At 33.6% G+C, this 23989-nt stretch overlaps 3 protein-coding genes across 6 annotated transcripts; all 3 read left to right on the top strand.

Moving 5' to 3' along the window:
- On the top strand, window positions 1-1582 carry LOC100799444 (ethylene-responsive transcription factor ABR1). Its single transcript, XM_003529914.4, has one exon. It carries the CDS (start codon window positions 167-169, stop codon window positions 1166-1168), a length of 1002 nt encoding a protein of 333 aa, XP_003529962.1. The 5' UTR covers window positions 1-166; the 3' UTR covers window positions 1169-1582.
- Window positions 1583-5933: 4351 nt separating this feature from the next.
- On the top strand, window positions 5934-9537 carry LOC100815452 (serine/arginine-rich splicing factor RS41). 3 transcript variants are annotated; one of them, XM_003528838.5, is made up of 6 exons: window positions 5934-6094; window positions 6329-6473; window positions 8140-8252; window positions 8572-8810; window positions 8994-9260; window positions 9341-9537. In XM_003528838.5, the coding sequence occupies exons 2-6, from the start codon at window positions 6368-6370 to the stop codon at window positions 9375-9377; spliced, it is 762 nt and encodes a 253-aa protein (XP_003528886.1). In that variant the 5' UTR covers window positions 5934-6094; window positions 6329-6367; the 3' UTR covers window positions 9378-9537. The 3 variants fall into 3 exon arrangements, with proteins under 3 accessions (XP_003528886.1, XP_006583350.1, XP_040872843.1); XM_006583287.4 differs by lacking the exons at window positions 5934-6094; window positions 6329-6473 and adding an exon at window positions 7715-7968; XM_041016909.1 differs by lacking the exons at window positions 5934-6094; window positions 6329-6473 and adding an exon at window positions 7958-7976.
- Window positions 9538-12333: 2796 nt separating this feature from the next.
- On the top strand, window positions 12334-15909 carry LOC100798922 (uncharacterized). Of its 2 annotated transcripts, none has more exons than XM_006583286.4 (3): window positions 12334-12788; window positions 12930-12995; window positions 13968-15909. In XM_006583286.4, exon 3 carries the CDS (start codon window positions 14022-14024, stop codon window positions 15717-15719), a length of 1698 nt encoding a protein of 565 aa, XP_006583349.1. In that variant the 5' UTR covers window positions 12334-12788; window positions 12930-12995; window positions 13968-14021; the 3' UTR covers window positions 15720-15909. The 2 variants fall into 2 exon arrangements, with proteins under 2 accessions (XP_006583349.1, XP_006583348.1); XM_006583285.4 differs by having other exon boundaries at window positions 12419-12788; window positions 12930-13006.
- Window positions 15910-23989: the final 8080 nt, after the last annotated feature.

Here is a 23989-nt window from a genome sequence, read left to right as displayed (position 1 = left end):
AGCCACCAGAGTGTTTTTCTCAATCCAATCATACACACCATATTACCTAAAAAAAATACTCAACAACTAAACCCAAACCAAAACAAGCTAGTTTAGCTAATCAAAAACACTAAAATCTCTTTCTCTTTTTTTTGGCCTTTTTTATTATTCTAGCTAGGAGTTAGTCATGGCTGGAGCTGAAGCTACAAAATATGCTTCTTCTGCTACAAGTCCAACAACCACTGCGGCAAACAACATGGCCACCAAATCGAACAAACCAACCATCAGAAGGTTCATTGGGGTGAGGCAAAGACCCTCAGGAAGGTGGGTGGCTGAGATCAAAGACTCTTCTCAGCACGTGAGATTATGGCTTGGAACCTATGATACTCCAGAAGAGGCCGCAAGGGCTTATGATGAAGCAGCACGAGCTCTGAGAGGTGAAAATGCTAGAACCAACTTTGCACCAGTGAGCCAAGTCATACTGGGTCAACAACAATCAGGCTCTAATAATAACCTTTCAACTGGGTCTGATATTGGGAAGCATGGTTTGAGCTTTGCTTCCTTGAAGGCCAAGTTGAGCAAGAATCTTCAGAACATTATGGCTAGGGCAAGTGATCACAATAACAACAACAAGTCCTCAAAGAGTAGGGTGAGTGACCACTTCACCTTTGCCAGCATCTTCCACCGTAGGAGCTACCAAATCCCTGAAGGGGACACGATGAAGAACATTGACAAAGTGGTGCAGCCTAGTATTATTGTGCCTCCTATGGAAGCTGGTGGTGTTGGTGACTATAATTCTTCTGTTGCTAATTGGGAAAGTGCTTCTAGTGTCTCTGATTGCAGCTCTGAATGGGTAGGATTCGGGAATTCGAAACTCGGGTTGGAGTCGGACGGGTATGAGATAGGGGAGGCTAGTGTTGGTGATCAAGGGTTCTTGGAGCAGTTAATGGGGTGGATTGAAACCCCTGATATTAGTGATCATCAAGGTGAGGGTTCAAGGAGTAAGAGGTTCAAGGTGTCTTCTTCTGTGCTTGTGCCACCTACTTTCACTGGCTCTTCTTATGATTGTGGATCCCCTTTTAGTGGTTATGCCTCTCCTTATAATAACGGTTATGCTTCTCCATATAACAACGGTTGTGCCTCCCCTTGTAATGGTTATGCTTCTCCGTATTACAATAATAAGAAGTGAATGAAACTGGAAGCACATGTACTGATATATAATCATGGAGCTAGGTTTTGAATATCTTCAAAAAGTGGGAAGCATAAGAGAATAACTACTTGTTTCGGTGAAGGAAAGTTAATGTTCACTGCATGTATATAGAAAAGATACAGAAAAGAGAACTTGGTTCTGGGAAAAAGGTTAATTTTGTCATGGACATGAAATTAATGATGCAAGTTTGGCTAGCTGCAAAATTAACTCTCTTTTGATCAAGTTGGATTTTATTATATCTGTACTGTTTGTGATATGTAACATACATATGAACATCAGGCTAGGATAGTTTGAGTTTGAAAGCACAAAGGGGCATGTGATGTACATGGATGTGCCTATATATGTGTATGTAATATATATACATCCTTGTATGAAAATATATTGGCAATTACTTTTCAGTCAAAAGAAACCACACATGACACATCCATTCCTTGGCAAATACTGCACTATTTTCCATTCACTTTTGTCTCCTTACACGTGGGGCCGGGGGTAAATTTGAATCTATTGAAAATTAGAGGAAATAATATGGCTGTTTACGGAAGTTCCAATGTGGAGACTTGATCGAGACCAAGCCCTCGAGTTAGTTTTTAATTGGGCAGGGGAATTAAAGTACTTTTAGCTATGAATAGGCATGCACCTATATGTAGTTGGCGCAATGTCATAACTAAGAGGTTCGTGTTTTTATCTGGGTTAGCAGATAGCAATCAATAGCAAGCATGTGGAATGTTAATTATTATCAAATTTTTGGTCTGGATGGAGTGCCTTTTCAAACATGCAGCCAGCTAATGGAAAGAAGCTAAGGAAACCTCTACAGTAATTTCTAAGGCAGTTCTAGGTAAAACTAAAGGAGAATATTGTAAAACCAATGCAGGTAAAACTAATGTAGAAAGTAGAATATTTTAAAATCAATGCAAAACGTAATATATTATAAGATACACTTCTTAGAATGTATTGACATTCTAAGATAGTCTCTCAGAATCGTTATTGTTGACTCACCTACTTTTTACAACACATGTTACAATGACGTCACATAATTGATGTAGTATGTCAAAAAATAATTGATGTAGAAAGTACTTTTTCCGGTATTGAATACACTACATTGGTAAGTAGTTGTCATATTTTTCTCAAAATTTGTGGGATATAGAGAGGATATATAGTTTATATTAAAAACTAAAAATTACCTTCGTGAAAATCTAGCCTTTTATTGTTCTAGTTCCAAAAATTCAAATGATGATTTTCTTTTTGGAAAAAAAGTATGCCCGTTGACATATTTTTTCACCGAGTGTGAAAAATGTAGTTTCATGCCGGGTGATGTTGGCTTTCATTCTCAACACCAGATTACTTGCTAGTTTAGCTCTCATTGGTTTATGGTTTGAAACTGTTGTTGCCACTTTAATCCTAATCTCAGCTATGGTAATGGACATGGTTTGAAAATGGTAGTGTAATTTTTCTTCCGGTTTAAAATAAATGTTGTATTGAAAAGAAAAGAAATTTAAAATTTTAATTATTCTTTTACTAATATCCATATATAATAATTATGATTTTAATTTTTCAATGTAATATTAATATTAATATTAATGTTAATTTTATAAAATTATTATTATCTTTTATCTATTTATTAGTTTTTTATTTATATAAAATAATCCAAGACGATATTTATTTTGGGTCATGACTGCACTTTAAAAAAAATCATACTCAAATATTTGTGTGAATAATAACTTTAATATTCATGTTTTTCTAATTTTCTTCTATTAGGTACTTAAATACTCATATTTATTTCTTATCCATGAAAAATTGATAAATAAATAATACTACAATTAAAAAAACGAATTATGTTTGTTTCTATTTATAAGATTCAATTATCTCATTTTTTGATATTAAGAGAAATAGTTAACTTAAATAGTAATAATAAATTTGCCCTTTGAGTATTTTTTCAAAATATTATTGTCATTAATGTTCATTCCCTTCTTTTAAATATTTGTTAATACAACCTCTTTCTTTATAATTTTATTTAATTAAGGACCAGTATTTTAGTCTAAAAATAATTAATATAAAAAAGGTTATGAATTGGATATTATATAAAAAAACTTTTTTCTGATTTTTATAAATAAAAACAGACGTAATAATTAAATTAAACTTCAGACAAAAATCTTTTACAGAACTTAATATAATCATAAACATCATAATGGAAATGATATTTTTTTTGCTTTGCATAAAGAAATGTGATATATTATCTTTTAATATATATTTTTTCCATATAAATTAAAAATAGGTATATAGTTTATAACAAAATCACATACTTTACTCAATCCTCTAAGTTAAAAATGTGATCTTTCTTTTAGCATATAAGGATTAGAAAACTTGATATATTTTTTCTTTTTTGGTGAATTAAATAACATGATCTTTCTCTTCTTTTTTTGTGATCTTTTCTTCTTTTGATATTAAGGTATTCATACCCGCAGTTGTATCCATTAATGTTTTGTGAATAATTAGTTGTACCAGACTCCATAAGTACTCTGTATATAGTGTCAATGTAAATTTTTTTACAATGTGAACTAATGAAAAAAATCATCATAGGTATTTAATGTAAACAACATGCATAATAATTTATGATTATAATTAGATAATAGTATAAAAATGTCTTGTATGAGAGGAGAGGAAAGAATGGAAGAGAAAAGAAACAGTAAAACCATGTTGTTTTTGTCATGTGGTTCTAGTTTTGTGATCTATCCAAATGAAAAGAAAGAGAAAAAAATGTTATAATACATTAAATGTCTAAAATATTCTTATCCTTGTATATTTGTTTCCTCATAATTAAAGAATATTTGTAGTATTTAATAGATATTTATGGCATTTTACATGTATATTTAACTTTTTTATCACACTTCATTTTTTTTTTCATTTTCTTTCCTTAATCAAGCATACCATATTTACATGCTATTTAATCATAAAAATATTTAATAGTATAACTTAAAATTATCTTTACTAAATATATAAATAAGAAAATAAGTCATGGAAATCAGTTTTACACAATTAAACTCTAAATAAATTATGCTGTGTTTGGATTGGCTTCACATATTCACATTTACCCACCTCTCCCCATGTCCAACTGAAGCTATAATATGTAAAGTTGAGTTGGATGTGCATTTTCGGCATGCGGGCATAGTTCCAAACATGCAACTTTTTTTTACTAAAATGGTGAAAACAAAAAATGATTTATCCAAAATGCGTAGTATGAAAACAATTTATATGACAAAGATTATTTTTTGATGCGTATTTGTTTTGTAGCGGGAGAAATCACCTTGAATAATACAACCAATTGATACATGTATGATTTATTTTTGAATTTCTACGTCAATTACACTGATGTAGAAAATAATAACTAATGTAAAAAATATTTTCTAGTTATACATATATCCATATAAAAAATAAAAATATCTTACACGGCACTATTTAGGATGGTTTTTCCTACTAAATAATAAATGAGTGTTAAAAAATAACCCTAATTAAACTATATAGTTTATTCAAAAAGTTTAAAATTCGGTTAGTTTCGGTATAATTCTGTTTAAAAAAATTACTCGTAATTGATAGCATAATTTAAAAACATGGTCCGATCGATTCAATCAAGACCCAATGGCATAACGGGGCCGATTTGGTTATTGGACTGGTCATGCATTTGATCCTAGATGATCTAGTCAGATCTGATCGGTTTGGGGTAAACTAGACGATCTAGACCAGTTTTAAATCTCGTTTCATGTAAAAAAAAAATGCTCCAAAAAAAATCCCAAACTTGTGTAATTGTGTTATTGAATTATTATTTATGAACTTGTGTTATCAACTTTAATACTTCAATTGCTATATAAATGAATTTTTCTTAATCAAATAATATTAGTTATATATAATAGATACACTACCTAATATATACAGAGTCAAATTGGACTAATTACTGGTCCATCAGTTGGACCACTGACCCACTACCTCAACTAGATCAATAATCAGACCAAATTTCATAACTTTGGTTGATAGTATATATAGAAGTGTGGCCGCCACCAAATACAAATATACATATTAACATATGTTCCGTTCTAAACTTTTTTTCTTTTGCATCTTGGGCTTTTCTTTGTGCATCCAATGCTTTTTTCCAAAATTATCCCTAACAAACTTAGGAATTGGTAATGTGTAAACTTATGGATTTGTAATTCACATGTTTATTGATTGACAATCCGTATGTATATATATGTGAATTTTACGTTATTAGTACGACATTTTAATCAATTGATTTAATAAATCAATTATGTTATAAAATAATTAATATCATTATATATAATACTAAAATTTTTAATGTATATTTAATGCATATGTAAATTTACATAATAAATTTTGTGACAATTAATTTTGGTGCATTAAATATATTAAAAAAATTAATTTTATAAACTTATATGTGTATTAAATATATATTAAAAAATTTAGTATTATATATAGTGATATTAATTATTTTATAATATAATTAATTTATTAGTTGAATTGATAAAAATTTTATAAAAAAAATAATATTAAAATTGTGCAGGGTGCACAAAGCAATTTACTTGCATCTTTTAAACACAGGTATTTTTTTGTCTGTCGTCAATGGAGAGCAGGCCCGTTGGTCTAATATGTTATACCCAAACACAAGTAGGAGTAATTGGGTTCAGGAATAGACGGGCACGCAAACGCTCAGTGGTGCTTCTTTTATCACTTCATCGTCGTAGCCACGTGGCTATATGATTTGATGTGATAATTACCTTCATCCCCTCCCACTCTTTCTCTCTCTTCACTTTCCAACGTTGGCTTTCTCTCGCGTTTTCCAATTCCCCCCAAATCTCACGCCTAGGGTTTCTATCGCAAACCCTCCCTCCCTCCAACCAGGTACCAATCCTTCCACGGAACCTCAGATCCACCTTCCCTTATTCTCCCTCCACGCACGATCCATCGAATCCCATTTTTTCTTCTTTGATTTCACCGTTTCGGATTCGCTACGATCTTTTTTCAGATTTGAACTGGTGACACGAGGATTTTCAGTCCTCTGCTCTACCTACTGATCTATCCCGACCATTCTTGACGCATAAGACTCATTTTTATCTTCCTTGCTTTGCATCGTAGGTCGCGTGCAAAGGGATTTCGAAGCTTCGGAAGAAAAAAATGAAACCTGTTTTCTGTGGAAACCTGGATTTCGACGCGCGTCAATCTGACGTGGAGAGGCTCTTCAGAAGATACGGCAAAGTTGATAGAGTTGACATGAAATCCGGTATATCATTCTTCATCATCGTCTAATTTTTTTTTTTGAAGTTTTTAGGGTTAAACTATTCATTCGGTACTTGTTATCATTTTAAGTTTTGTAGGGTGTTTGTATACCACGAATAAATTCTACCCCCACAATATCACGATGCTACCATGGAAAAGTAGAAACATCTTTTTGTTTCGTTAGCTTCACCATAAAAAGTTAATTAATTTTTTTCTCACCATTCTTTCAATACACTATTAGTCCCTTTACGAGAAAACAATTCGCTTTAGTCGTTAGACAAGTTTTATTTTATACTGCAGATTTTTTTTTTTCTGGTGCTAATGTTGGGAACCAAAGCTCAACTTTTATGCATATGTACTAATTAAAATAGGGGAAAAACTTAAAATAGAGACAATCACAAGGACCAAATGAATAGTTGAACCAATTTTTAGTTACAATTTCTTCTTGAGGCTTGGTTTTTGTAGCTGGTCAATTACTTTTCTTACTGGGTATTCTTGCACTGTGGATTCTGGTTTTGAATGGCGCGTTTGGTATATTGGGTGGAAAAGTTGAATTTTGGCTGTGATAATTGGAAGCTTTGTTTTGTTGTGCTGGATTTGCTACGTGGTAGTGGGATCGATTGTATGGAGAAGGAAGATTGGATGTTTCAAAGATGTGTTCTGTTGCCATGAAGACGTGGAAGTTGAGACGGAAGCGTCCTATTGGGTTGAGTCACAAATATTTGAGAAAGGAAAATGTTATGTACAACCATTGAAAGCAATCATCATTCAAAGAATTCCTGGACCCTTTTTTATGTCAGTTTAGATACATCCACCCAAATAAACAGACAGAAGAAAGCTTATAGCTTAATAGTTTTACATAGTATTGGTTATGAAACTATTAAACATTTAAAACAGTCACTTATTTGCTTTGCACATTTGGCAAATGAGAGTACAAATAGTAAAATCCTTGTGTTTCTGTTGGCCCAAAATTTACCAAGTTTTTAGTTTTTTAAAACTTTCTGTTTTCATCTTGTGTGTGAATTGGAGCATGCTCATCAACCTGGAGTCCACCATTGATTCTTCCATGATTTACCCTCCAAAACTGTCAACTTTGACTTCCGTCCTCAAATAATTCTTAGAAGGGTCGAGATGATGTTCTTTGACTAGTTTCTTTTGAATGGATGTACATTTTCTTTTCCTTTTTAAGAAAGAAAGCTGTCATTAAGATATGAACCCCCATACTCAACAATTTCTTTGTGGCAGGATTGGATTACTTGGAAAGTTGGAATGTCCATGCTCTTCTTGGATGGATGTGCTTCTCTGCATTTCTTTTCTAGAATGTGCCTCAGCTTCTCCTTCTTGTATTTTTCCAGAAGAAATAATCTGATCTGCCCTAGTCCTGCCATTCTGCATTCCCTCAGCATTCATTGCTTTTTCATTCCTCATGACTTTTGCTCAGTGTTCAATTTCCAACATGTTTCAACATAGAAACCATGATGATTTCGCAACTGTGGCAGGTGTTGTGGTACTTCTTGACAGTTTTAATTTTTGTGTTTAATGTTGAATTTTTATCTCATCTGCAAAGTTGATGTGGCCTTCCTCTCCAAATCATCTTCATGAAAAGGGTCTTCAATTGTTTAACTGAAATATTTATGTGCTGTTTTGTGCTTAACATTTTCGTTTCATAGGGTTTGCTTTTGTCTACATGGAAGATGAACGTGATGCTGAGTATGCAATCAGAAGGCTTGATAGAACAGAATTTGGTAGAAAGGGTCGCCGGATTCGTGTTGAGTGGACTAAGGTAGGTTGTGGTAGTAAATTGCATTTTTGATTACTAAAATGTGATGATTATTACACTACATCATGTACATACTTCAAAGCATGAGTTCGAGGAGCAAAGAATGGCATGGGATTCTTGTTCAGAATTATTTTGGAAACTTAATTTTGTTTGATTTGGTTTATTTCAACGGTAGTGTCATTTCTCATGAAACATGTTTTTGTATTCAAATGAAATGGTGCTTTTGGCTGCTGCTTATTTTGGTTGCTTAAATTGTAATTCTGGTTTATTGGTCAGACTTTAATTTTTAACATTCATTTTGTAATTATATTGTGATTTGTAGCAAGAACGTGACAGTAGAAGATCAGGTGGTGATTCCAGAAAATCTTCATCTAATTCAAGACCATCCAAAACTTTGTTTGTTATAAATTTTGATCCTGTTCATGCCAGGACAAGGGATCTGGAGAGACATTTTGATTCCTATGGGAAAATATTAAATATAAGGATCAGAAGGAATTTTGCTTTTATTCAGTTTGAATCCCAAGAGGACGCTACTAGAGCTTTGGAGGCCACCAACCTGAGGTTTGTAATTGCCTTCTCAATTGTTGACTAGTTATTTCTGGCCCCCCTCCATTCCCTGAACTTTTATCCCTTTGAAATACTCTGGATTTCAGTACCTTGGGTAAAGAAGGTATGGGAAAAAGGGGATAATTGCTTATTAGTTTAAATGTCATTGTTTAATGTTTGATTTGATATGATGTGCAGCAAGTTTATGGACCGTGTTATCACTGTGGAGTATGCCATTAGAGATGATGATGACAGAGACAGAAGGAATGGATACAGTCCTGATAGAAGAGGCCATGACTCTCCTGATGGGAGATATGGTCGTGGTAGATCCCCTAGTCCTTATCGTAGAGGTCGGGGTAGCCCAGATTATGGTCATGGATCAAATCCATCTTCCAGACCAGATCCAAGAGGAAGCCCCAAGTATGAACGAGCTGAAAGCCCAATAAATAATGGGAGATATGATAGGTTTGATCTAATTTACTTGTTTCATTTTTTTAAAATAATTTTTGTTTTCATTATATTTTGACTTTTTATTGTTCATGCAGCCGATCTCCCCCACCCCGAGAAAGGTCGCGATCTTGAGGAAAAGCTGAATAGAACTGTGTGAAGTTGTTGTTAGACCATTTTAATTTCATTTTAGACCGTACTTTGACAGCAAAAACTCGAACTTGTTATTGTATTTACTGTTATGCTATGTTTGGTCAGAACCTTAATGTGCAAATGACCATTATATTAGATGTTATTATGTTGCTCATCAAGTTTTATGGTTTTTCTTCTGCTAAAGGTTTTTTTTTTTAACCATACTTGAAGCCTAAGGTAAGCCTGATCCTCATTGCTTATGGGGTTCATATTTTTTATGATAAAAGACGTAAATCTTGTTTAGTGACTTTCACAGGCTTAATCTCGTAGAGGCGTTTCTTGCATGTTCTGTTTTAATTATCTATATTTGCCTTTAGGTTTTCACTCCATATCTTGCATTTTGTCATGTTATAGTGGCCTGGCCATTTGGGTCCTGTCTCTTATTCTTTGATTTGATGTCGATTGTTTTATGCATCTTGTTATTTTATTCAATATGAAATTTACTTTTTTATTTTTCTCTTGAGCCATACACAGAATGACAGATTATTTTGCGAAGTGGTACATGTGTTTTTAGAAAAAATATCCTATCAATATATAAAATATATTTAATTTGTTTAAAAAATACTTAAAAGGAAATTATTCAATTTAAATAAAGTTAATATTCAAAACATGTTAGAATTAATATTTTAGAGGATTTGTTAAGCATGATCTACCTTACGGATTAGGCTTCCTGCTTAAACTTTTAATTCTAAAAATTTACTTCCTCCTCTGTACTAAGGTATAACAATTCCTCACTATAAGAAAAAGTAATTATGACACTGTTTAAGAAAGTTGATAATTATTTAATTTTTCTAATAAAATAAGGTTATTCTTAAAATATCTTTTATTAGGATAAAATAAATTTTTTAAAATAAAATTATAATTTAATGGAGGGTATTCTAGGAATGATATCAAGAATAAAATTAATTAGATTTATTTATATTTAAAATCAAGATATAAAATATATTTTTTTCTTGTGTAGAGGGAGTATGAGATTAATTAAGTGTATAATAGTAAAAAATTTATTAACCAGTGTCCTTAAAACATAATTAAGAAACTAAAATAAAAAAATATTTATTATATAAATCATAAACAACATAATTTTTTTTATAAACAGCAATTTTTTGGTTAATTTTCCACGCTCAATTCTTAAAAAATCTGACCAAGCATATGACACGACAACAAAACCATTCAAAACATCAATTTATTGTTTTTGGCATCGTTGTCAATTTAATTTGCATTGGAAAATTCTCATTAAGACTAGAAAGGTATATAAGTCAATGCATGCAAAAAAGCGTGTGTAAATGATTCTTCAATCATTTTGTCTGTATGTTAGTTCTTACTATTTCTCCGCAAATCACGAAAACATACTTAAAGCAATTGGCTTTTATAATTGAAGACTATTAATTATTTTTATTTTTTGTATGAAGGTTTCTTGTTATATTTTTTTACTTAAAAATTTTAAATTCCTTAGAACTTTTTATATTATTTTCTTTCTTCCCAACTTTTAATTTTTTTGAAGCTTTTATTTATAATATTCCCCCTTTAAAGCTCCTTAACTTGGATTAAGTATTAGTTTTTCCATTTTAAAAAAAAGTTAATTAAATATGCCCCAGTAAAACAAAAAACTTTATTGCTCTTTTAAATCCTTTTTGAAATATGAGTTGATTATGCAATTAACAGTAATACTCTACTCCTTTTTTCATGATTATGTAATTACACAACTAACAAAATATATATATATATATATATATATATATATATATATATATATATAATTTCACACTGATTAAGGAAGTTGACATTATTTAATTTTACTAATCTCAAATAAAAAAATAAGATTATTTATTAAATTTTTTTCATTAAAACTTTGATATCATAAATAATAAAAAATCTAATTTGAGACTACCAAGTAACAATTTAATTTTTTACAAAAATGTGATACACTAACAAATTGATTCCTAAAAAATAAATAATTTAAATTTAATTTTAAATGTGTAAAAGATACAATAAATTAATACGATAGACGATTAAATGATAAATTGATCCTTAAAATTTTTAATTTAATATCAAATTGATCCTAAAAAATATAATTTATTATCAAATTGATTTTTAAATATTATTCCTAGACTCATATATATATATATATATATATATAATTTTATATGATTAAGAAAGTTGAGATTATTTAATTTTACTAATCTCAAATAAAAAAAATAAAATTATTTATTAAATTTTTTTCATTAAAACTTGATATCATAAATAAAAAAATCACTAAAAATAAAAATAACGTTAAACAAAATAAAATTAATTAAATTTACTATAATTAAATCTACCATGCAAAATCACTTTCTTGCTTATATAAATTTTGAGAAATTACAACATAATGATAATATTTTTACAAATTTAATAGAGAACAAATTTGTTATTCTTTTATATATTTAAAGAAAAAATCAATTTAACAGCTCGTCAAACTTTTGAGGTGGAATATGACAATTTACAATTCTATTTTCTATTTACCAGCCAACACCTCACATGCTTTGCTTCACCAAGCTTTTAATCAGTGGCATATTCGCAAATTTCCAACAAAACCAATGTCAAATGTTTGCAAATTCAAAAACCATAACGCTGAACACTGCGAACTGAACTGAACACAGTTCCTCATGATCCGTCCACTTCTCACGTGGGATTCTAGTCACTTTGAAAGTTAGCATCTGTCCCCACATCACACGTGGCAGAGTTTCCACGTCATCACATTGGTAACGTGCAAAGACAAAATCCATAGCATTTTCAAATTTCAACAAATCCCAACGGTAACCTTGTCTGTCCAAACTACAATCTCCACCGTTCGATCATTGAACCTGCTAGACCTTTAAGCCTCATCACACGAAACATAAGCTCCCACTTCTCCCTCAACGCTGACACTGGCTTCCACGCTGGTAAAAATTTGATTTTTGAACAGTGGGGATGAACGTTGTTGTTTGTATTGTACTTCTTTTGTCGTTTTGTGCAGTTAAAGCTTTTTTATTTTATTTTTTAAAATACTTTAGAGCAGGTTTTGTTTCAAAACTTGATCACCACTTTCATTTTGAGCGTGTCGTGTCTGTTTCTGAGTTATGGCACAGAAGACGTTTCTGATTCTCAGAAATTAACATGAAGGGCATGGTTTTGAAGTAAATAAATCCAGCTGTGTCTTGATTGATGAGTTTGGAAGCATTGCATTTACATTTTGCAGTGTTGGTGGGTAGTTGTTGCTCTCTATAGCCATTTCTGAAGTACACTATAGTGTGTATGTGTGTGTGTGTGATAGAGTGTCAAGTTTGAAGATTAAGCTACAAAGGCTTGTCCTGTTGTCTTAGTTGCTCATTCTTAAAGGTTGGTTCTTCAAGTGTTTTCTTTTTGTTGCTTCTTTGGTTTGAATTTGATCTCTTTCTATAGAAAAGAAAAATTCTGTTTTTTTTTCTACCCTTTTGCTTGTGAACTTAATATTTTCTCTTATGTCTTTTGGGTTTGCAGAAACAGTGGGGAACTACAGTGATAGCTCTTGACAGGATCAAGTCTTTTGAAGATTTAGCAACTCAGGTTGGTTTGAGGTATATTACTATTTACATTTATGATTTTGAATTTTCATCAATGTTAATACTTAACAGTAATTATGATAGCAATAAATAATAATAAGGGGTTATTTATTGAATATAATTGTGTTGTATACAACTTGTAGATGGAGACTTTTGTTTTGTGTCTTTCCTTCAAAGTAAAGCCTTTCCCTTTCTCAAACCGGTAGCCTTTATGAGGAGAAAGAAGGAAAAACACATTTAAGAATTCCGCTTTTGACGAGCCTCTCTTGTAGAAACTGGAATCCTTGATGTGGGTTGGAATCAACATGACAAACAAAACTCCCTACGTTTAACTTTGATACTCTCTTTACCAACCTCAATTTTCATGGATGAAAAGTAAAGTTGAAGGAGATTTTGTGTCAGTGACCAAATTACCCTTGAGAGGGTTTTTGTATGACATTTATACCATGCGTGGGGTGGGTCTCTTTGGCCTAATGCTTTTGATTTGTATAATATTATCCCCCGACGGCTTCTTAATTGGACTCAATAGTTAGCCGTTACACGCCAAATCCCTCACTTTCATCAATAGCTATTCTCATCAACCATGGTTTAGCTTCTCTTTTCTTATTCACATCGAAATTTAATATATGGTTTGGAATATCCAAAAGGGCATTAAATGATCACTTGCTAAAGTAAGGGAAAAAAAGACTCGTGGGGCATCTTTAGGTACTTCAGTTTTGATGATGGTTGACTCATGCTTTCAAACAAGCTTTGTGTGTGATCATAAGATTCTCGAAGTTATTGATGTTGGTCTAGTCTTTTTTATTTCTTTTTAATGTCTGAGAATTTTCTATTGGAGTCTTAATTTATAATTTACGGATTTTATGATAGCTACTGCTCCACAACCTTTTAATTTTCTATGCTGTTAATATCATTGCTTTTCTACAAATTGGAATCTTGGTCATTTCTTTGAGCTTGGTTTTCTTCTATTCTACAGCTTTGTTGATCATCAATTGAATTCTACTAGACCACTCCACCGAAATTTGAAAACATGGTGGAAGCAACTCAAGTTAGTAAAGATAAAGATGCGGCTGCATTTGAAGCCCGTTCCACAGAAGACTGGTTGTTGCATGCACAGGAACTTGTTCCTGTTGCTCTTGCTAATGCAAGGGAGGTTAAGGGGTTTCCTGGTAGGTGGAAGATGATCATTTCAAAATTGGAGCAGATTCCATTACGTTTATCGGACTTGTCGAGCCACCCTTGTTTCTCCAGGAATGCTCTTTGCAAGGAGCAATTGCAGGCTGTGTCAAAGACACTTAGAGAAGCCATTGAATTGGCTGAGTTGTGTGTGAAGGAGAAGTACGAGGGAAAGCTTCGGATGCAGAGTGATCTTGATGCATTGATTGGGAAACTGGATTTGAATTTGAAGGATTGTGGTCTCTTGATCAAGACGGGGGTGCTTGGTGAAGCTAGTTTGCCATTAACCGTGTTAGGTTCTATGGCAGAATCAGATATTGCAACACACAACAATATAAGAGAACTACTTGCACGCCTTCAGATTGGTCACTTGGAAGCAAAGCACAAAGCCTTAGACAGACTCTATGATGTTATGAAAGAGGATGAGAAGAATGTTTTGGCTATTTTTGGTAGGAGCAATGTTGCTGCTTTGGTTCAATTGCTCACAGCAACATCTCCACGGATAAGGGAGAAGACAGTTAGTGTTATATGCTCTCTCGTGGAGTCGGGAAGCTGTGAAAAGTGGCTAGTTTCTGAAGGAGTTCTGCCACCTCTTATAAGGCTTGTTGAATCTGGTAGTGCTGTGGGTAAAGAGAAGGCTACTGTATCTCTTCAGAGATTGTCAATGTCAGCAGAAACAACGCGTGCAATTGTTGGACACGGTGGTGTTCAGCCATTGATTGAGCTTTGTCAAAATGGTGATTCTGTGTCACAGGCTGCTGCTGCCTGTACTTTGACAAATGTATCAGCTGTTCCTGAGGTGAGACAGGCTTTGGCTGAAGAAGGAATTGTGAGGGTTATGATTAATCTTCTTAATTATGGAATTTTATTAGGTTCCAAAGAGTATGCAGCAGAATGCTTGCAGAATCTCACTTCAAGCAATGAGCATCTGAGGAAGTCTGTTGTATCAGAAGGTGGTGTTAGGAGTCTTCTGGCTTATCTTGATGGTCCACTTCCCCAAGAATCCGCAGTTGGAGCTTTGAAAAATCTGGTTGGATCAGTTTCCGAGGAAACTTTAGTTTCTCTTGGTTTGGTTCCCTGTTTGGTTCACGTGCTGAAGTCTGGATCGTTGGGTGCTCAACAAGCTTCTGCGTCTATCATCTGCCGTGTTTGCAGTTCAATGGAGATGAAGAAAATAGTTGGTGAAGCTGGGTGCATCCCTCTTCTTATAAAGATGCTTGACGCTAAATCAAATACTGCTAGAGAGGTTGCTGCTCAAGCGATTTCAAGCCTAATGGTTCTGTCCCAGAATCGGAGAGAGGTTAAGAAGGATGATAAAAGTGTGCCAAATCTGGTCCAGTTGCTGGATCCAAGTCCTCAAAACACTGCAAAAAAGTATGCAGTTTCTTGCCTTGGATCACTTTCTCCGAGTAAGAAATGTAAGAAACTGATGATTTCTTATGGAGCAATCGGGTATCTGAAGAAGCTTACAGAGATGGACATTGTAGGAGCTAAAAAGTTACTTCAGCGGTTGGAAAGAGGGAAATTGAGAAGCTTGTTCAGCAGAAAGTAGAGGGGAACCATTGGAAGTTGCAAATGACTATTTGTTGTATCATGAACCTTTTTCTTTGTTACTTTTGTTTTCATCAATGTTGTTTCATTGTCTATATGAAACAAGTAGCTTAGAGTGTAAACTGTGGAATGAGAATGTTTGGTAATCTGTGTAATCATGTTTAGATTATATAATATTTTATCTTTCTGTATCCACTCTGTCTCTACTCTAATCTGTTCTCTTTTTCTAGCAACTACTCATTTTGCTAGCACTTGAACTCTGGTCAACAAGAGAAAAGTCTCAAACTTAAAGATGATTTATCCCTATTGCTCTCTTGTCTGGTTTTATAAACACTCTAGCTGGCACGTTTCCATGCAACCATTTTGTTAAAGTTTTACTTTTGTAACCGCACTATAATTTATTTTTACTGTTTGAGTTTATAAAATAGGACTTAGTAAATAAGTTGGTTTCTTAGTTTTTAGGAGCAACTCAGTTCAATTACCCATGTTTCTTACAATCATGTTAACGTACCTTACTTTTCTATTTTATTTTTTGGCTATTTATTGTACTGTTGTTGATGAATGAAATCAAGTTGTTATTTTTCTTTCTCATCACACTACCAAACGTATCATCCCTCTGCTTCTCTTTTATTCTCTCATAAAAAAACCAACAAATTAGTATCGGTTCTTAAGGAGCTTGTGTGTTTTGATTTGTGATGGATTCTGAAACAAATTTTTCCCAAGCCATTCTTCCCGTCTTTACTGGGCAAAATTATGATCTCTAGGCAGTTAGAATGGAGACTTACCTGGAGGCATTAGATCTTTGGGAAGCTGTTGAAGAGGGGGGATTATGACGTACTTCCGTTGCCAGATAATCCTACTATAAACCAAATCATAATTCATAAGGAGAAAAAACAAAAAAGGCAAAGGCAAAGTCGTGTCTATTTGTTGGTGTCTTTCAAACCATCTTCATAAGAATCATGGCTCTCAAATTAGCAAAAGCAATTTGGGATTACCTGGAGAAGGAATATGCTAGAGATGAAAATGAGGGAATTTGAGTTGCAAAGGATGAAAGAGTCTGAGACAGTCAAAGATTACACATACAAATTGTTGGGTATTGCCAACAAGACAAGGCTGTTGGGTGGTGATTTTGCTGATTCCAGAATAGTTGAAATTTTTTTGGTAACGGTGTCAGAGAGGTATGAAGCATCTATAGTCTCATTGGAAAACATAAAGGATCTATCTAAAATCACATTGACAGAAGTGGTACATGTCTTGCAAGCCCAAGAACAACGAAGGCTGATGAGAGAAGATTGTGTGGTTGAAGGTGCACTTCAAGCCAAGCATCATGATGACTCTAGGACTAGTAGAAAGAAAAATTTCAAGAAGAACCAGCCATCAAGCAACGGAAATGGTGCAAACAACCAAAACAAAGGTAAGGGAAAAAGGAAAAATTACCCACCTTGTCAGCATTGCGGAAAAATGGGTCACCCACCATTCAAGTGTTGAAGAAGACCAGATGCAAAGTGTAGTAAGTGCAATCAGCTTGGACAGGAAGTTGTAATCTGTAAAAGCAAATTTCAACAACCTGAAGCCAATGTCCAAGTTGTGGAGCAAGATGAAGAAGATCACATTTTTGCTGCAATGTGTTTTTCTATGGCGAGTAATTCAGAGTGTTGGTTGATTGATAGCGGTTGTACAAATCACACGACATATGACAAGTCTGCTTTCAAGGATTTGAAGCCTATTGATGTCTTGAAGATCAAGATTAGGAACGGTGATTATATTCAAGCAAAAAGAAAAGGAACTATATCGATTTCAACAAGTTTAGGTGCAAAACTTATCTCAAATGTTCTTTATGTACATGAAATTGACCAAAACTTGCTAAGTGTAGGTCAGTTGCTTGAAAATGGATTTAAATTGTTTTTTGAACATAAACATTGTCTTATTTGTGACATTGCTAGTCGGGATGCTCTAAGGGTTAAAATGAGAAATAAAAGCTTCTCGTTTGATTCAACAAATGAGGAATATGCAACCTATTACACTTAAGTCAGTCCCACAGAACTCTGGCACAAGAGACTGGGTCATTGCCATCTTGAAAGAATGCTAGATATGAAAAAAAAGAACATGTCAAAAGGCTTACCAGAATTTTTTGATAATTTACCAAATTTTAATGCTTGTCAATTAGGTAAACAAATCAGAAAGTCATTCTCAAAATCAGCTTTGAGAGTGTAACATCCCAATTTTTCGTAAATAAATTTAAAAAGCTTTTTAGTAATAAATAAATAAATAAATAAATATAGAGCAAATAATAGGCTGAGTACCCTAGGTATAAATAGTTATGTTAAGTCAGCTGCCTCCTTTTGGCCTCATTTTCGTTTTTCCCCTTCTCCTCTCAAAACCCTTTCTTTTTCCCGCAGCCCACCAAACCAGTCTCAGAAAAATGACGATCTCAAACCCGTTCACCGTTGGATCGTCGTGAAATTTGAGTATCATGTTCGCAACACAATTCCGAGCATTCTCACCGTTGGGAATTTTGATATCGTGTCTGAACTGAGAGAAAAACCCTTCGCATTGTAGCCTTTTTCTTTCCCGCAGAAACCCAGAGCTGTCTTGGTAAAACTACGATCCCGGTTTCGTTAACCGTTGGATTATTGTGAAATTTGGATATGTTGTTCGAAATTCAATTCCGCACGCTTCCACCGTTGGGATTTGCGAGATAATATTCGTGGAGGGAGAAAAAGGAATCGTATGAAGACAGTACAAGTGGAGGTTTCAATCTCTTCTCCGTCTCTCTGACGTTTGGGAATTCTATCGGAACAGTCGGATGAATAATTGAAAGAATTTTCGGGAACCGCTAGAGATGTTGCTATCGCTGGCTGAAGACACGTGAGCCCGCTTAGAGGTAAGGGATGAGTTATTCACAGTTGGGGATTAGTGAGAACATGTGTAGGGATCCTTAGAGGATTAAATTGGGATTTTATTTTGGGATGTTTGTTAAATTGCAATTTTTCCTTTATAATTATAAATAAAATATTGATGTCCTGATGAAAATTGCTTGATAAATTGTGCTCTTGATATTTGTATATTTGGACCTATGATTTGGATATAATTGTGTAAATATTATTTGAGGGGTTTTAGTCCTCATGTTGTGATAGTCTTTTATATAAATTGTTATATTGAGGATATGAAATGATAATTCAAATTGTGAGTATGTGATGAATTGTAGAATAACATGTTGCTTTGAGATTATAATATTGTTATTGAGATTGAGTATAAGTGTAAAGTTGAACATGTGTTAATTTGTGAGATACGTGTAAACATGTGATGGTGGATTGTGACACTATGAGATGTGAAATTGTGAATGAGTTCTAGTTGTGGATAAGTGTGTAGTTAACACTTGATGTGAAATTACTTGTGTTGTAAGCTATGAATTGTACAATACCCGACCAGCGTTATCTTGAGAAAAGCGTTGATGCGCAGTGTTAAAGAGAAAATGTAGGTTTCCTATTTAGGAACCAGTGTTAAATCGTAGCGCAATTGTGTTGAACGTGTTTAAAACACGAGTGTAAGGTCGTGGGTATTGTATAATTCATGAGCAGTGTCTGCATGTAAAAAAAAAAAAATTATTTTAGGGGTTGGACCTGAATCAGGAGGGAGAGGCCCTGACGGACTCTTCGGAGTGTAGGCCTTGGGGGTCACCGGGTTTGAGTGCTCCTTTAAGCCTATGCTGATCTCATATGGTTGGAGCATTCTCGCAAAACATCGTGACCCTGACTGGTCTCCCTATGATCTTACTTAGTGAGAGTGACCTGACAAACCCATTGTGTGGTGTGTCTTGTTATGTACTCCTAAGCGCCCCAGGGTGGTTTTTCACTGACATGGTACCACATTGCATATAGAATTGAGTCTTAGCATAACTATTGCATATGCTTGCTAATTGATGTGTTATTATATCTTGATCGAAGTGTGAGATTCTTGTGTAATGTGATTGATAATTGAAAAGTGAATTTTGAATGACGAAGTGGTGAAGTTACGTGAGCTATGTTTAAGTAAGTGGTATCTCATTTATATAATATGTATATTTAATTGTCTTGTTTCTCTATTAGCTAGGAATGTGATAACTCACTCCCTGTGTGTTGTTGTGTTTGGATCCTGTGATGATCTTGAACTTGTGTTCGGGGGAGCAGATGAATAGGTGGATGACTATGAAGAACCTCATGCTAGAGGACACGGGAACACCACGCTCTGATAGGATGTGACATTAGAATATAGGTTCTATATTAATTGTATGAGACTTATATGACTTCTTTGAGTCGAGATGACTTTATTATTTATTTGGACAAGTTCGAATATGATGTAGAAGAAAGTGAATGTGAGCCTTTTACCAATTTGAAAAGCTTGTATTTAAAAATGTTTTAAAAATACTTTTAATTAATATTTGAATTTTTATTCCTTTATTAATATATATGTGAGGGGTAGAGGGTGTCATAGAGAGCTTCTCAAAAGTTGCAGCTAATTCATACTGTTGTTGCAGGACCTCAAAGAACACCATCACTAAAAGGTAGTCTCTACTTTGTTCTTTTCATAGATGACTTTACAAGAATGTGTTGGATTTTTTTCTTAAAATTCTAGCATGAAGTGGCTGGAGTATTTATGAAGTTCAAGAACATGGTAGAAACCCAAAGTGGTTGCAAGATTCAATTTCTAAGATCAGACAATGGGAAAGAGTATACGTCAACAAAGTTTAATCAATTTTATGAAGAAGCTAGCATTGAACATCAACTCACAGCTCCATACACTCCAGAGCAAAATCGAGGTAGTGAAAGGAGAAACAGAACTGTGATGGAGATGGCTAGGTGCATGTTGCATGAGATGGAGCTGCCTAAAACATTTTGGGCAGAGGCGGCTAATACGACTGTTTTCATGCAAAATCGGCTTCCAACAAAGGCTTTGAATGATAAAACTCCATTTGAGGATTGGTATGTGTTTAAGCCTTCATTAACCTTTTTGGTTGTGTTCTTTTTGCTCATGTTCCACAGGTTAAGCATGACAAACTTGACAAGAAAGCAATTCCTGGCATCTTTGTGGGCTATAGTTCAATTTCAAAAGCCTACAAAGTCTATCATCCTCAAACTAAAAAGATGGCAGTCACTAGAGATGTGCACTTCAATGAAGGTTAGAAATGGGATTGGAACAACTCACAAATAGCTGGGTCTTTCCTCAACAGTGTAGACAATCATCTCAGAGAGCAAACAATGCATAATGAATTAGAAGATGACCTTCTAATCAGAGGAAAAAGGCCGCTGTCCGACATCTATCAAAGATGTAATGTAGCAATTTATGAACTTGCTAGCTGTAAGGAAGCACTAAAAGATCCAAAATGGAAAATTGCAATGGAGGAAGAGATGTCTATGATACACAAAAGAAAAACATGGGAGCTGGTTGAAAGGCCTGAAGATAGAAAAATAATTGGAGTTAAATGGATTTTCAGAACAAAGCTCAATGCAGATTCCTCAGTCAACAAACACAAGGTGAGACTCGTGGTTAAAGGGTATGCACAAACTTTTGGTATTGATTATTCTGATACTTTTGCACCTGTGTCCAGATTAGATACAATTCGATTGGTGTTAATAGTGGCTTCACAAAAGGGTTGGAAAGTCTTCCAATTAGATGTCAAATTAGCTTTTTTAAACAGAACCTTACAAGAAGAAATATATGTAGAGCAGCCAGAAGGATTCGTAAAGCAAGGGAAAGAAGATAAAGTCTATCTTCTCAAAAAGGCCCTCTATGGCCTAAAACAAGCACCAAGGGCGTGGTAAGTAGGATAAATGATTACCTATTGAGCATAGGCTTTGCAAAGAGCTTATTAGAGTCCATTCTTTATGTGAAACACAATGAAAATAACTTGCTCATAGTTTCCCTCTATGTTGATGATCTCTTAGTGACCGGAGATGAGTTAGAGCTTGTTGAGGAGTTCAAGCAAGAAATGATGCAAGTTTTTGAAATGAAAGATCTTGGTCTCCAAAAACTTGTTGACTCGTTGGCAAGTGTACCAAATTTGTCACAAGTAGTAAAGTACTCGGAAGTCCAAGTGTCGAATCCACATGGATTTTGTTTGTACTTAGATTAATGCAAACCCAATCTAAAAGCAATAGATAAAGAATTTCAAATAAAGATAAGAAAATATAGTAGATAAGATAAAGATTTAAAAGAAAGGATAAAAGATTTAAATATAAAAATAGAAGATAGAGAAGATAAAATATTTAAATTAAGATATGATAAAGAAAATAGAGGATAAAAGATAAGATAAGAAAAGTAGAAGATAAAAATAGAAGATAAAAATAAAATAAAATCAGAATATGATAAGGTTGGGACCTGACCTACCTTGTTTGCCTAGGATGTATGAGTTTATGATTTTTCTTTATCAATTTAGGTGACTCTGTTCTACCCACATCTGTTCAATTACTTGTCCCTGATTCCTCACGATGAAAAACCTATTTTATTTATCTATCTTCCAAATTCCTTTGCAAAGACTCAACAAATAAAATGCATGAAGTATGAATTCTAGATGTTTGCAAGAATGCATGGGCATAATAAAATAATCATTTTATTCCTAGCAATGACTTTCTTATGAAATCCTTTCTTTTTGTTCTATTAGAAGTTACCATCTCCCGAGTGTCTAACCCCTAAAACCAATGCATGCATACCTTCTTTAAATCTTATTTAGAAGTTATCCTCCCCGGAACGTCTAACCCCTAACAGAATATAAAGATGAATAATGCAAGATAAAAACAGAAAAGATAATAGAATAGAAAACACCTTTGCATTGATAAATAGTGAGTATATCATACATCGTTTGGCTTTTAGGCCTGCCAGGCCCTAACTAGAGGCTTAGCCACTCATGGCCATTGAAGGCTTTATAATGAGAAAGGGGTGAAAGAAAGAGAGGGAGTAAATGAAACCCCTAGGAGAAGGGGGTTTGTGTTCTTTTTTTCCTCCTTGGCTTGACTCTCTTTTTATAATTGTTGGAGTGGATGCTAGAAATCTTTCTTTTTTGATATTTTTGATGTGTTTTGGATTTGTTTTGCTTGTAATCATATCTTGAGATTTCTTAATATTTTGGATATTTTTTTGGATCTTTTTCTCCTTTAATCTCTCCTTTTCATATATGCACGCCATAAATAAGAACAATATCAAATCTTAATATTTAAGCCAAAGATAACAGCTAAATTAATATTTTTAAAGATATTTTCAATATATTTTTATTATCAAAATAACTCATATTTAGCAGTTATCAGTCTCATGACTTATCTGCTAGGAATTGAGATAAAACAAAATGAGAACAAAGTGTTTATCTATCAAAGAAAATATGCAAAACAAATTTTGAAGAAATTTCAAATGAAAGAATGCAAATCTGTTAGCACTCCAATGAATTAAAAAGAGAATCTGAGCAAGAAAGATGACACTGATAAAGTTGATGAAGGTTATTATAGGAGGTTGATTGGATGTCTCATGTATCTTACAAAGATAAGGCCAGACATTCTATTCTATTTGCTGTAAGTCTCTTGTCTCTATTTATGCATTGTGTTAGTGAAGTGTATTTAAGAGCAACAAAAAGAATATTGAGGTATGTTAAATGCACTGTTGATTATGGTGTCAAATTTGAGAGGTGTCATGAATTCAGGTTCTATGGATTTTCTGATAGTGATTGAGCTGGATCCATTGATGACATGAAGAGTACCTCAAGGATACTGTTTCAGCCTAGGCTTAGGAGTTTTCTCATGGTGCACAAAGAAGCAAGAGATTGTAGAATAGTCTATTGGAGAGGCTGAATTCATAGCAGCATCAACAATTGTAAATCATGTTTTATGGTTAAATTTTTTTTATGTGATTTAGACATGCAACAGAAAAATAGAATTGAAATTTTTGTTGATAAACAGGCAGCAATTACAATTGCAAACAATCTAGTGTGTGTGACATTCTCTATCTTGGCATACATATAAATAAATAAAACATAAAAATATTGATAAAAAAAAACCTTTTTCATATATATATTTCTTTTGATTGTCTTCGTTCTCAATCCTAATGCACTGCCGATATTGGCATTCTTTATTTTGCTTTCTTTCTGAAAAATTGTCTACCAAATATTGTGAATTCCTAGATTTTGGGAAAGAGAGGGATTACAGTGCCAATGTGCATGGTGTTTCAGCCGGCAGTTGGAGATTTCCCCTATATATCAAAGCCCAACAACACAACATGCAATGACAGGTAGATATATGGGTCAACTTC

Source organism: Glycine max, chromosome 7, assembly GCF_000004515.6.
Source record: "Glycine max cultivar Williams 82 chromosome 7, Glycine_max_v4.0, whole genome shotgun sequence".
NCBI lineage: Eukaryota > Viridiplantae > Streptophyta > Magnoliopsida > Fabales > Fabaceae > Glycine > Glycine max.
Note: the sequence above shows the minus strand (reverse complement) of the source record. Positions and strands in the feature narration are given on the sequence as shown.